Here is a 14,153-nt window from a genome sequence, read left to right on the forward strand (position 1 = left end):
TCTCTCTCTCTCTCTCTCTCTCTCTCTCTCTCTCTCTCTCTCTCTCCTCCCCTCCTTTTTGTGGTCTCTAAATCAAGTCCTGCCCCCAAGCAAACCTCCCTTTCAGCCTCCCAAGTAGCTGGGACTAGAAGCTCCTGACACCATGTCCAGCTCTTTTCTCTTTTTAATTTTTTTTTTCCTTTTTCAGTGCTGAGAATCAAACTCAGGCATGAGCTTGGCCACTGAAATCAACCCCTTTTTTTCTTTCTGACACACGCCAAGCTCATCCCTCTGCCTCTTCTCCCCAATATCCTGCCCTTAGTTTACGCCCCTGTCCTGGCTACTGTCTCAGCAGCCCTATCTGTGTGGCTGGGTCAGCCCTGTAGTGCCGGCACCCAGTAGGTGTGAGCCCATAGAGCCAGGTTGTGTTGTGCTCTGAAGTGGAGATTTAGTGGCTATAAAAGGTACTTGGGGTGGGCAGCGGCCAGGAGACCCCAGGCCTGGGCTAGAAGCAAAGGGTTCCCCAAGACCACAGGCTGTAGCCTGAAGTCTTCCTCAACAGTGTGTGCCTGCTCCTCCTCAGGACTACCTGGACGCCCTCACTGGCATCTGCTATGATGGCATCGAGGGCTTGCTCTTCCTCGGCCTCTTCTCCCTCCTGGCCGCCTTGGCCTTCTCCGCTCTGATCTGTGCGGGGCCGAGGGCCTGGAAGCACTTTACCAGCAGGTGGGCTTCGGGGAAGGGGTAGCTTCAATGGCCTGGGAGTGGGAGGGTGGCACGGGCCCCAGAGGGCTGCCTGGGTGTGCAAAGAAGCTTCCCAGGGTGTCCCCACTGGTGCTTTAGGGGCACAGGGACCAAGGGTGGTACCACTTCAGGGCTTCCTCGCTGCTCCGGCCCTTTGGCCACACTCTGTAAGGGGGATAACAAGGGGAGTTTGGGTGCTGGGCGGGTACCTTGAGAGAATCTAAGAAGGATAAATTGGGTCCCTGTGAGAAGGGAGCCAGTTGTCTCTGGGGACAGGATGAGGCGTCAGCCCTTGGCAGGCAGGAGAGAGGGAGGGGTGGGAGGCCCCTTGTGGAGCCAGCTGGAGGGCTGCCTGGAGGAGGAGGATTAGCGTGGAACAGAGACCGTGTGAGCAAGGGTCATGCTTCGGGAGAAGACACATCTGGCCGTTGAGAGCACCCTAGGAAGAAAGGCAAGGAAGAAGAGCAGGACCCAGCAGCCCAGGCCTCCCTGGCCAAGCTTTATGTCATTCTAGGGACAGAGACTATGACGACATAGATGACAACGACCCGTTTAACCCCCAAGCACGGCGCATCGCAGCCCACAACCCCCCGCGGGGGCAGCTACACAGCTTCTGCAGCTACAGCAGCGGCCTGGGCAGCCAGAGCAGCCTGCAGCCCCCCATGCAGACCATCTCCAATGCCCCCGTCTCGGAGTACATGTATGGCCCGGCCCCCCACATCCGAACTGGGGCAGCACAGTCCTTCCCAGCCCTAGAGAGCGGCCGGGTGTGCTGGTTTGGTCCACAGAACCACGCATGGGAGGGAAGGCTCTGAAGCCTGGCCGTGGCCCCTGACTCCTCACCCGCCCACATCCGCATGTACTGGGGAGAGCCCAGCATGGATGCCTGCCTGGGGCCTTCTACCACGGACCCTGCACAGGTCCTGGGCCTGAGCAGCTGCGCCTCCCCATGCCGCGCCGCTCCCCAGCTGCATGTCCCCTGGTCCTCCTAGCATGCTTGGTTCTTTTCCCATCTACTCTTGCTGCATTTCCACGCTGGCCTATGCTCAGCCACGGGACCCTCCTGGACACGTCAGCACACACTGCACCCAATGCCCCCGGGCCTTCCTGAGCGCTCTTCTCGGCCCGCAGGAACCAGGCCATGCTCTTTGGTGGGAACCCTCGCTATGAGAACGTGCCACTCATCGGCAGAGGCTCTCCTCCACCCACGGTAAGCAGCCTTCCTTCCGCTGCAGGGCCAGCACTGTGGCCCTGGCTGGGGAGATAATCAGAGATAATCCCCTGCCAGCCCAGTGAGTGCTGCCCGCAAGGGCAGAAGAGAACAAAACAGCTTTGTTATTGAATAAGCGTCGGACCAGACCACCCTGGGTATCACGGTCAGTCTACTGAAGAGACTGCACAGGCAGAAAGATGTCACCCTTCCCTGTGGCCACAAAAGCACAGCCCATTGTACTGCTGTCCTCAGGATACCTGGCACCTGTCCTCAAGCAAATGTGACAGCACCCTTGGTCACACCAGCTGCCTGCCCTGGGTCCCCTGGTAATTGGGGTGGTAGCCCTCTTTGTCAGACAGTTGCCTTTATCTAGAGGAAAAATGGAATTTCTGCGGCCCCGTGACAGTTGGGAACTCTAATATAGAGGCAGGCGTCTAACTTGGGCTCCCACTGAGAAGGCCAATGTGTCTTTCCCTGTGTCCCTATGTCCTTAAAAAGCCAGACCAGTCCCAGAACTCTTGAAAGCTGAGGCAGGGAGATCACAAGTTCATGCCCAGTCTGGGCAACTGCACGACTTAGTGAGACCCTGTCTCAAACCAAAAAATAAAAAGTACTAAGGAGATAGACCAGTGCCAAGGCCTGGGATTCGCTCCCCAGTAGGAGAGATAGAGAATGCCAGCCCACTCCTACATTGTAAGACTGCCCAGAGCCTTATTTGGCCTTTTAAAAAGTTAAATACATCTCAAAAAGACAGAGACAAACTGGTGGGGTGGCACGTATCTGTAATTCAAGGTCCTCCGGAGGCTGAGGCAGGCCGACTGAAAGTTTGAGTCATGCCTGAGCAACTTAGTAAGACCCTGTCTCAGAATAAGAAAAGAGCTAGGGATGCAGCTCAATGGTTGAGCATCCCTGGTTTTCATTCAAGCATCATTAAGAAAAAAATGTACACTAAATTTCTAAAGAAAACACTCTGAAAAGAGAGAGCATCTTAGTTTCTTTCTCACTGCTGGGATAGTACTCACCAGCCAGAAGTAAAAGGGGGGAAGAGAGGTTCATTTGGGCTCGCGGTTTGTAGAGGATCCAGGCCGTGGTGGGTAGGCTCGAAGGCAGGGCAGCAGAACGGAGGGGAGAGTTCATGGCCTGGCAGGCTGGAAATGGCAGCCTTCTCCCGCCTTCCCCTGTTCAGGCCACAAGCCCATTGGTTGGTGCCACCCATAGCCAGGGTGGGTCTTCCCTCTTCAGTGAATCCGTCCCTCAGAGTCACGCTCAGCCAATCAGTGGGCTGATCCAGTGCTACCAACCCATCCCGTCACTCGCCAAAGCCCCCCCTTTGAGAGCAGGAGGCTCCTGCAAGACGCCTAGGTGTAAAGTCATGACAGAGCAGTCACTTCAGTTTTGCACCTAGGAGAGGGAAGCGAATTTTCCTTTTAGATTTGTGCTTCTCCTTAACGTGACGAGTGACGGAGTAGGTAGAGCGAGGCGGAAACACCGGGCTGGTCTGCTCCCAGAGAAGGCTCTGAAAGTAACAGGACTGCTGCCTGGGGTGGGAAGCACCGCCACAGGCAGCCCAAACTCTGGCCACAGTGCCTGGGCTCACATCCCAGCTCATTACTGATGGTCTCTAGGCTGCGTGGACAACTACACGCAGCCCCTTGCCTCAGCCTCTCCACCTATAGGGCTGGGGAGTGCCAATGGAGGTGATCTTGGAGGAATCTGCTAGTACAGAGGCAAGGCATGGCTGGGGTGCAGCTTGGTGACACAGTGCCTGTCTGGCGTGCACAAGGGGGCCTGGGCCCCATCCCCAGCTATGCAGATGGAGGTGTTTGTGTGTGGCGCACGGTGCCGTAGGGCAGTGAGCTGTTTTATGGGGTTTTTTAACCCTACTTTTTTCCATTATAAGAAAGGGCAAAGGCAGGAGACTGAGAGACGCAGGCAGGAGAGTCCTGAGCCAGGTATTTGCTTTCACGTGACTGGAGGTGGCATTTTTCCCTGGCCATCCAGGGGGTTTGCAAAGGGATTGCAACCACTGTGAGAGGGCACCCCGGTACCCGGCGCCAGTGAGGGGCTTGGGCCCAAGAACCCGGAAGGCACCCAGATGGGCATTCAGCAGCGTCCTAGCCTCTGCCTGCTCCAACGCCTGCGACAAATCCTTAACGTGGACAAATCCCATTCTTCCCTCCCGTCTCCCCACCCTGCTCTGCCTCAAGCACCTCTCCTGCTGTCCTGGGGAGAGGAGAAGACTTTGCCGGAGTCAGTACCTTTTAAAACCCACCCAGCATGGGGCCAGGGAGATGGCTCAGTAGAATAAGCACTTGCCTGTCAAGCGCAAGGGTCTGAGTTCAATCCCGGGTTCTGCCAAAAAAAAAAAAAAAAAAAACCCACCCAGCTTTTCTTTAATACCTGAAGCCTCCTGTGGGCCTCTGTTCTTCCCACCAGCTCTGGGACCCAGAAGTACAGATTGACTTTAGTAGTATTCTAAGCAAAATATAATTTAGGGAAAATCTGCCATGAAAACAATTACCCCCCCCCCCAAAAAAAAAGAAAAGAAAACAATTACCCAGTGCGTTTTGTTTTGGTTTGGTTTGGTTTTGGTTTTGTTTTGCCTGGCTCAGGCTGCTTTAATGGCAGGTGCAGTGTGGCATGTGGAGCTGGGGATCGAACCGCGGTCCCACAAGCCTGACTGGGTTTGCACGGGCAGGTGCTTAAACAACTGAGTTAATGAGCAAACCCATACCCAGTTCCTGTGATGTTAAATAAAACTGATTTTTGGATTACCTTGTTTGGATAGATCAGGCTGGTCCCTTTGCCATTAGCAGAGGTAAACAAGGACTGACCTTACTTGCTGGACTCAAGGGCAGAATAAACCTTCCTCCGGGAAATTAAGACCTGTGCAAGAGCCCAGTTCAGCCTGCCCTGGGGAAGAGCCCTCCCTCCCTGCCCCTGCAAGGCCTTGAGGAGAACCCTGATGCTGCTGCTGACCAAGGGTGAGGGCCCTCAGCCCAGTAAAGGTGGTGTAACTGGCCTTCCCAGCTCCTTCTCTGGGACAGCTGGGGGCTGTCACTGTGGTAAAATAGGCCCACTAAGGAAGGCACAGCCTTCGCCTTGGCAGGAAATATGTCATCCTCTAGCTCCGCCTTCAGAGAATCCCTCCTGTCCTATCCTGTCCTGTCGTGTCCTATCCTTCCAGGCACTGGCTCCTGGACCCAATGGCCCCAAGGCAAGTGCTAAAGTTATGCCACAGGACATTACAACAGAGTTAAATGTCTTCCTGGGCTTTCATTGTGATTCTAAAATTGGGCACCACTTCATCTATAAAATAGAAGCAGTGTTCCAGAGAGCTGGGCTGAGGCATTATTTGGGGCTTCTTGTTTAAGTAGGTTGGTGCTGCCGCGGGGCTGCAGACAAACCGAGCACAGAGCTACTCCGCCACCCAGGAGGCTGGCTTAATAGACAGTGGAGGACCTGGGACGCAGAAACAGGGAAGAAAGAATGGACTACTCATTTTACAGTTACTTTCCTTGGAAGGGGAGGAACAGGGAATGAGAATAGAGAAGTGACACACTGATCAACATTAGGTTATTTCAGGTCCCCCCAGCCCTTACTGGGGGATGGACCCAGGGCCTTTGCACTGAGCCACATCCTCAACTCACTTTTTATATCCAAAAAGTAATTTCTATAATTTCAGTTCAATAACACCAACACTAAGGATTCTTTTCAAACTCTCAGGAGTCGAATCTGAGAAATCTGAGAATCTGGGAAAGAGGCCTGGGAGATTCTAAGTCTTAACAAATCTATCGGCAAGTTTGGGAAGTACTGCTTGAAGGAGGGGAGCCTGACATCTGTGTGTTCATTAGAGTCACAGGACTTGTTAAAAATCTACACTCAAGAAAATTAAAAAATAAGGGCTGGTGAGATGGCTCAGTGGTCTGGAACACCAACTTAGAGCAAGCTTAGCAGAGCACAGGGACTACGGTTCAATCCCCCAGCACCACATGCCAGCCAGGCCCGCCCCCTGGTGGGCTGAGCTGGCCACACACACACACACACACACAAATAAATAAATTTAAAAAAAAAGAAAATTAAAAAATAAGACACACTCTTATAGGTGGACATGGGACATGCTTCCAATCCCAGTCCTCTGGAAGGAGGAAGAGCCCAACTTCCAGCCCAGCCTGGGTGACTTTCTGACTTAGCAAGACCCTGTCCCAAAATAGAAAGGCTGCACCTCAATGTAGACAATTCTGGGCCCAGCCTGCTGCAGATTCAGGAATGTGGTGTGCGCCTGGGAATCGGCACTTCTGGTGTGTTCCTGGGTGAATCTGGCACTGCCGGTCGGTGAGCCACAGTGGAGAACAGGGGGCCTCGCTGGGTGTCGGCCCTGCTCAGGGGCAGGGTGGGCCTCCATTGGAGGCTGTCCAGGGCATCATGGGCTGTGTAGCGGCATCCCCGATCCCCATCCACCCAATGCAGAACACGTCCCCCCCCAGCTCGATCAAATCATTCCCAGATGTGGTCAGTGTCTTCTAGAGGCAAAACCTCCTCCTCCCCCACCCCACGTGGTAGAAGCTTCCACTTCCCTCTGGTGCACGTGACCCAGACGTCCACAGCTATCCTGGGGCCACAAGGCCATCTGCTGACCCTTGCTACTCCTTTTTTTTTTTTTTTTTTTTTTTTGAGACAAGGTCATACTATATAGTACAAGCTGGCCTTGAACTTGCTTATGTAGCCCAGGCTAGCCTCAAACACGTAGTGATCCTCCTACTTTGGCCTCCTGAGTAGTAGGAATACAGGTGTGAACGCTCATACCCAGCTCATCTCTGCTTCTTAGAGGGTTAACACTTGGGTTAGGTCACAACCTCTTGTTGGAATTCCCAGAAGACTGCTAAAAGCAATACTGGTAGCACTTGAACATGCTTAGCTGGTTTTTTTTTTTTTTGTTTTTTTGTACAGAGAATTGAACCCCAGGGCCTTTGCACTGGCCTACATCACCAGCCCTTTTAAATTTTTTTTTAATTATTTATTTATGTGTGTGTGTGTGTGTGTGTGTGTGTGGCCAGCTCAGCCCACCAGGGGGCGGGGCTGGCTGGCATGTGGTGCTGGGGGATTGAACCTCGGTCCCTGTGCTTTGCTAAGCTTGTTCTGAGTAGGTGCTTCAGACCACTGAGCCATCTCACCAGCCCCCCTTTTTAAAATTTGAACTTAGTGTCTTGCTAAATCTCTTTAAGTTGCCCATGCTGGCTTCAAACTTAGATTCCTGCCTTGGCCTCCTGGAGCTCTGGGATTGCAGGTGTGTGCCACCATACCCAGGTTACCATGCTGAATTCTGTGCATTTTTACATCCATGAACAAAGACATCCTGGTCAGTTGGCCTCAGCGTCAGGGTTATTTTAGGCTCCTGGTGTTCGCAAACCTCAGTGGGAAGTTGACTCCATCTTTTCACAGTCAGAGCTAAGTGCTCGTAGGGCTATTTTATAGGTGGAGAACTGGAAGCTGATGGGTGTTGGAGAGCCTTACTAAGGTCACCAGGGACATAAACCGCCCAGCTCGGGCTGGGCCCTGGCGCTCAGGGTCTGTGGCCCCGTAGCCCCAGCCTGCTGGTTACTACCCACTCCTAGCTGCCCTGCTGTACTCACTGCCCCAGGTGGGGATGCAGGTCCAGTGCTGGTGGTGTACTCACGTGGGCACAATGGAGGGAGGACAGTTGGCCTCTGTGTGTGTGTGTGTGTGTGTGTGTGTGTGTGTGTGCCATGTTTCATGGTGGAGCCAGATGCCCTGATGGATGTGATGCTGGAGGCCTTGCCAGATGCAAAACTGCTCTGGGGTGTCCCAGACCCCACGATGCTTGTGATGGAAGCTCGGTGCCTGGCTACTGTGGCAGGCCCAGCTCCCACCTCTGAGTAGTTCGTTCCTTAGCCAGTGCATCTTAAACCCTACCCTCCTAGTTTCTCCCTCTGGTACCAGGGATTGAATCCAAGGCTTTTGCACTGAGCAGCATCCCCAGCCTTTTTTTAAAACTGTTTAATTTTGGAACAGAGTCTCGCTGAATTAAATTGCTAAATTACTGAGGCTGGGCTTGAGCTTACCATCCTCCTGTCTCAGCCTTCCATACTGATGGGACTGCAGATGTGTGCACCACACCTGGCCACAGCTTTAAAATACCTTTGGGTCTTACTAGGGCGCACTGTGGATGGGAATGGGGGAGGGGTGGAGCGCAGCCTCCCACCCTCTGCTCCCCTAGTAGGAACTGTGTGCACGGTGACTGATGCTGCTGTCTCCCCACAGTACTCCCCCAGCATGAGGGCTACCTACATGTCCGTGGCAGAGGAGCCCTTGAGGCCCTACAGCGGTGAGTTTCCAGCCTAGAGGACTTCTGGATTCCTGTTGCCTCCTTCCTGTTTGGTTTCTAACAGATACACCACAAGCTGCGTTTCTCTAATGGAAACCAAAGGCACCCAGAGACTGGCAGGCTGCTGTGGTGAGGCAGAGCTGAGACTCCTCACTGAAGTCTCAGGTGGCTGGAAGCCATGACCCAGTGGCCTCTCCCCCATCCCGCTGTCCACCCCAGGGCACCCCACCCCCACCAGGTGGGGAACAGCCCCCAGGAGGGAGGCACCCAGATGCCGCCAGCCTGAGAGCTGCATTCTCTTGGATCCCAACACCAAGACTGCCTCTTGTTACGTTGGCCAAAAGCCCAGACAACATCGTCGCCGCCCTTCATTTCATAGCAGGTGACAGTGGGAAGGGCCCCTCAGGAGTGCGCTTATGGGAGACAGTGGCCCTGCCGAGTCCAGAGCACTGTCCACATCTGAGTTCCTGGGCCCCATGGACTCTACCTGGGCCTCAGAGACCTGAGGTCAGGTGGCTTCTGTAGCCCGGGACTGGTGGTCCGGGAGGACAAAGACTGCTGCATTCTGCTCATCCTCCTGTCCCCAGCTGATGGTCTCAGGTATGGACAGACACTTCAAAAATGACTTCACTCTTTTTCCTAGCGTTTCCAAACAGTTTGATGATCCAAAGAATCTCCGCTTCCAGCGTAGCCAGCTTTTGCTGTAGATTTGGTGCCCATTCCTGAAGCTGGTTTTAATACTGCTAGTTCAGAGTTTTGCTGGCACCAGCCAGTTTATTACAGATCTGGAGTGGAGGGAAGGAACGGAGTTTTAAATAAAATGAAGGGTCATGAAGCATCCTGCCCCAAGGGTGTCTGACTCTGTCCTGTTTACAAGAGAGCCCTATAAGCAAAATCAAATCCTCTCCTCCAGAGAACAGCAGAATGCCCAAGACAGCTGTCCCTTCCCTTTTGTTTCTGAGTTTGTCATCCAAGCTTTTAGCAAGATGATGCAGCTTGTTACAAGGACAGGCCTTCTTGCTGCCTACGCCACTGTGCTGTCCCCATGCCAGAGTCCTGGACCCTGACCTGCTAGGGGAGAAGTAGCTCATCGACCAGGAGGACGTTATGATATCTGTCTTGCCCAGCGCGGGGGGTCAGGGTAGGCTCTGTGGTGCTTCCAGCCTCCTACCAACCCACGGTGCACACCACTGAGCCCACAGCCTTCCATGCCAAGCACTGTGTGGCTAGTGGCTTGGGACAAGGATTTGGCTTCCATTTGGAGACGACACATGCTGACAGCAGAGTCTCCGAGACAGAGTTGGGCCATGGGCACCCGGGACTCGCTGTCTGACCCATACTAACCTCAACATCCCGTGAACTGTAAACCCCTTCATGTGGCCATGTCACATGCAAATAGCCCTGTGACATCATTGAGGTGTCCTTTCTAACATTTTCATTATTGGCAACCTAAGGGTTGTTTTTAATACATGTAAACTAAACTCAAATTGCCCAGGTATTCCTGGAGGAGCCAGGGGGACAAGCCTGTGTGACCCATGTACACCCTCACCTGGGAAAGAAATAAACCACTTGTACTAAAATGTGTGGTCAGGCTGTGACTTCTTGGGCCCAGGGAACAGCGGCATTTAAAGGTTCCCCTCTGGCCTCCTCCGCGTTTGAGGCATCAAACACAGCGTGTGAGGTTACCAGCAAATTCCAGTAGTGATTTGAATGAGAGGATTGAAAGGGCTAAGAATAGGGGCTGGAGAGATGGCTCAGTGGAATAAGTGCTTCCCTGGCAAGCACAAGGGCCTGAGTTCAATCCCTGGTTCCACCAAAAAATAAATAAATGAAAGGGCTAAGCGAGGCCTCCTGCATGGCCTCTGGATGCTCTTATGGGCAGGCCATTTTCTCACCCTAGTCTCTGGGGTTCCCCCTCATCATTGTTGTTAAGGTTGTTAGTAGTGAGTAGCACTGTTGAGTGCTCTGTGCCAGGGACTGCCCAAGGTGAATGTGTGTTAAGGGATTTTGTTCTTTTTTGGGGGGTGGGTATTGGGGCCTAACCCTCAGGGTGCTCTATCACGGAGCCCCACCCCCATCCCGCTACTGCCACCATTTTGAGGTGATAGTCTTGCCAAGTTGCATAGGCAGGTCTCAAACTCGAGATCCTCCTGCCTCAGCCTCCCTGGTAGCCAGGATTACAAGCATATACCCTAGTGCCCAGCGATATATTAATTTTTAATTCAACCTCACAATAACTCTAGAAGGCCTCCCATTCTGCGTATTAGTCAGCAGGTGCATTGAAGCCAAGGGCCTGGCTGGAGTGAGTGCAATCCCAGGAGTTTCCAGCCCAGAGTTCAAGTCCCAGCCCCCACCCCCATGATTCCCTGGGGTTGGGCCATGGTTGGTAGTCACTCAGGGACTGCTGCTGTGAGGCCTGTGGAGCCACTCCTCCCTCCCCCACCAGCCTCAAGTGGGCCTTGCTGCTGGCCCCGCCCAAACATTTGCTCTCCCTGGGCTGCCTCTCCAGCCAGGGGCCTCTGAGACACCACACCCTTCCCTCTTAATTTGCTGAGTCCCTGAGGAAGCAGGGCCAGCCTGGGGTTACTCAAAGCCATAAGCAGCTGAGAGTGCACTGCCACTCTCCTCACGTGGACTGCACTTTCTGGAGCTTTGGAGGGAGGAACTGAAGCGTTCCTATCCTTGCGGAGCCCCTGAGGTGAGATCCAGACAGCCCTGCGGAAGGGCGGAAGGGCGCGCGTCAGAGACACAAATGGTTTCCCCAGTCCTCCTCTGTCTGGTCTCAGGGCTCTGCCAGCAGGAAAATGCCCTGGAGCAACAGGGAAAGTCTTTCTGTGGTTTGTTTGATGTGGAGGCAGCGGGCAGCTCCAGAGCCCAGTGGGAGCAGCTTTGGGGGCTCTTAATGCTTCTGAGGTAGACAGCTGAGTTGCAGCAGGGCTGAGAAGCAGGAAAGAAGCCCTGAAGACACATAGGGCGGGGGGTGAGCTGATCGGCGGCGTCAGGGGCATCACTCTGTCCTGCTTTGGCCTGCTGCGGGAAGTGGGGGCGGGGTTGCTGTGTTACTCCCCAGCTCACCTTTACTATCTTCTGGGCTGCCTGACTGCAGACCACAGGGAGATGGGCAGCCAGTGACCTGGACTGGAGTGTGGCTGCCAGGCCTCGTACACTGATCCTTCACCATACACATGCATGTGGCCCCAGGCTGCCCTTCACCCACCTCTCTGCACAGCGGGTCCAGGGCCTGCTCCACAGTCGTTTCCCCCCACATGTTTTTTCCCAGCTGTGAAGCCTGGTGGTTTCACGTGCAGGCGGAGCAGTAGGTTGACCCTGTCCCTTGGCCCTGTACCCTGCCGCTGTGGGAGGCCGGGTGCTCATGGACAGACCTGCCTCCTGCCCAGCCTCCTTTCATTTCCCCAAATACACAGACTATACTGCCTGTCAACCACAGCCAGGAGTATGGAATAGTTATTTGTGATTGATCAATTGATCGATCGATTGGTTCATTGATAAAGTCTCACTGTGTTGCCCAAGCTAGTCTCAAAATTCCTGGATCAAGTGACCCCCTGAAAGGGAAAAATTACAAAAAAAAATTCTTAAAACTTTGTTCTTTTAGGGCTGGCCAAATAGCATGCTCAGACAGCGATTGAGACTGGGCGTGGTGGCACATGCCTGTAATCCCAGCTCTTGGGAGGCTGTAAACAGGAGGATCACTGCGAGTCTAATCTAGTAGTGAGACCCTGAACACCCTGTAGACCCTTCCCTAAAACACACACACACACACACACAAAAAAAAAAAAAAAAACACACACACACACAAAATACCTCCGTTCTTTTGAAACTGCCCAGCTCTGTAACTGCTTCATGGCTTTGTAATTAACTTTCTTCGCCCTGGTAACCATGAGAGCATAGCCAGACATGCAAGATGATCATTAATCTACCCTTGTCACCAACGATCTCACCTGCTAGCTAATCAGAAGGACTGCCAGGCTGTACTGTCTCACCTTTGTACCTCCTGCTTGTGCCCAAGTCCAGCAGAGAGCAGGGTCTGCTCTTCAAGGAATGATCCTGGTCAGTGCCCGTTGGCATAAATAAATCTGTCTCTAAATCCTGGGTGTCATCTCGGTGTCTCTGCTTGCTGTTGGAGCCCTACTCAGCTTGCCCGGGGCTGGAACTACAGGCAGGTACACTGCACTTAGCTAGTTTACGTGTGTGTGTGTGTGTGTGTGTGTGTGTGTGTGTGTGACTGGAGATTGAACCCAGGGCCTTCATTCCAAGCTACATCCCCAGTCCATTTTTAGGGTTTTTTTGTTTGTTTGTTTTTTGTGGAACTGGGGATTGAACTCAGACCCTTGTGTTTGCCAGGGAAACACTTATTCTACTGAGCCATCTCCCCGGCCCTATTTTTTGTTTTGAGAGGGTCTCACTGCATCACTAAGCTGCCCAGGCTGGGCTTGAAATTGCACCCCTCCTAACTCAGCCTTCCAGAGTGCTGAGATCATGCCCTGCCTGCTTTTTGTTTTCTTTTTCTTTCTTTTCTTTTCTTTTTTTTTTTTTTTGCGGAACTGGGGATTGAGCGCGGGCTATTGTGCTTGCCAGGGAAGCACTTATTCCACTGAGCCACCTCCCCGGGCCCCGCTTTTTGTTTTCTTTTCCTTTTTTCTTTCTTTCTTTCTTCTTTCATCTTTTTGAGACAGGGTCTCACTATGCAGTTCAAGCTGGCCTTGAGCCCATTTTGAAGCCCAGGATGTCCTGAAACTCCCAGCGATCTTCCCTCCCACGCCCCCTTTTTTTTTGCAGTGCTTGGTACTAAACCCAGGGCATAATACATGCTGGGCAAACACTCTACCACTGAGCTATACCCAGCCCCATTTTTCCCCCCACTGAGAATCAAAATCCCAACCTTGAGATTGCCAGGCAGTCACTGTGCCACTGGGCCATATCCCTGCCCCGCTCCAGCCCTAAGTTTTACCTTTTAAATGGTTGGAAAAAACAATTAAAGATTTGTAACTGATTTGGATGGTAGAGACAATGCCTTGAACTTCAACAAAGCAAAATGTTATCCTCCAGTATAACGAATTCCACTGTTGTCCTTAGTAAATCTGCATCACAAAAAACTACAATCAATTATACTTTTAATTTTCCAAATCAAAAAATGTGGAAATTGACTTTTCTCTTTGGTCATATGAATACAAAACCTAAGACATTTGCTGTGTTTACAGTAGTATAGTTTAGTGACCCTTTTCTCTGAATTCTGGGACAACAGACCTATCTGGGACAACAGCCCTATCTAAGCATAGCTCTGAATTCGTGGACTTTACAAATTAGCCAGGAACATAATCAACGTTGCTTTGCTTACGTATAAGTTCAAAGTCTTGGGCAGACAAGATTTCTGGAGTCTTGTGCTTCCTGTTTTGGCTTGTCTGGGAGTTTTTTCTTTTGTTTTTGCAATGCTAGAGATGGAGCACAAGGTCTAGAGCAGGCCAGGCAAGCGCACACTGCTGAGCTACACCCCCAGCCCATTGTCTGTTTGTTCTCATCTTTTTTTCCCTGATTACAAGAAAAAAAATGTGTGATGCAAGCATTCCTTACCAAAAAGAGAGTGTGAGAAAAAAGTCCCCCTGCTCCTCAACCCAGAACAAAACTCCATGAAGTTTGATCCATATTTTCCAAACTTAGTTCCAAAATATCTGTAGAAATAAAACCATATTACATATACTGTTCTATAATTGTTTTTTCTATAAGTAGGGCATGTTCCTATCATTCTTCAAAAATCTGTTCCCGGGCCAGCCAAATAGCTCAGCAGATCAAAGCGCCTGCTTAGGCAGATGCAGGATCCAGGAGTTTGATCCCCAGGCCTGCCGTGCTGGCCCC

At 52.3% G+C, this 14,153-nt stretch overlaps 1 protein-coding gene across 1 annotated transcript in view; it reads left to right on the forward strand.

Moving 5' to 3' along the window:
- The window catches only part of Ttyh2 (tweety family member 2), a 44,739-nt gene extending 34,883 nt beyond the window's left edge, over nt 1–9,856 (forward strand). Inside the window, exons 11-14 of the mRNA XM_004630065.2 lie at nt 563–705; nt 1,238–1,423; nt 1,855–1,933; nt 8,219–9,856. Coding sequence (XP_004630122.1) covers nt 563–705; nt 1,238–1,423; nt 1,855–1,933; nt 8,219–8,299 — 489 coding nt within the window. The 3' untranslated portion in view covers nt 8,300–9,856. The remainder of the gene's footprint in view (nt 1–562; nt 706–1,237; nt 1,424–1,854; nt 1,934–8,218) is intronic.
- The last annotated feature ends 4,297 nt before the right edge of the window (nt 9,857–14,153 follow it).

The sequence above is a fragment of the Octodon degus genome, unplaced genomic scaffold, assembly GCF_000260255.1.
Source record: "Octodon degus isolate 3935 unplaced genomic scaffold, OctDeg1.0 scaffold00033, whole genome shotgun sequence".
NCBI classification, from domain to species: domain Eukaryota; kingdom Metazoa; phylum Chordata; class Mammalia; order Rodentia; family Octodontidae; genus Octodon; species Octodon degus.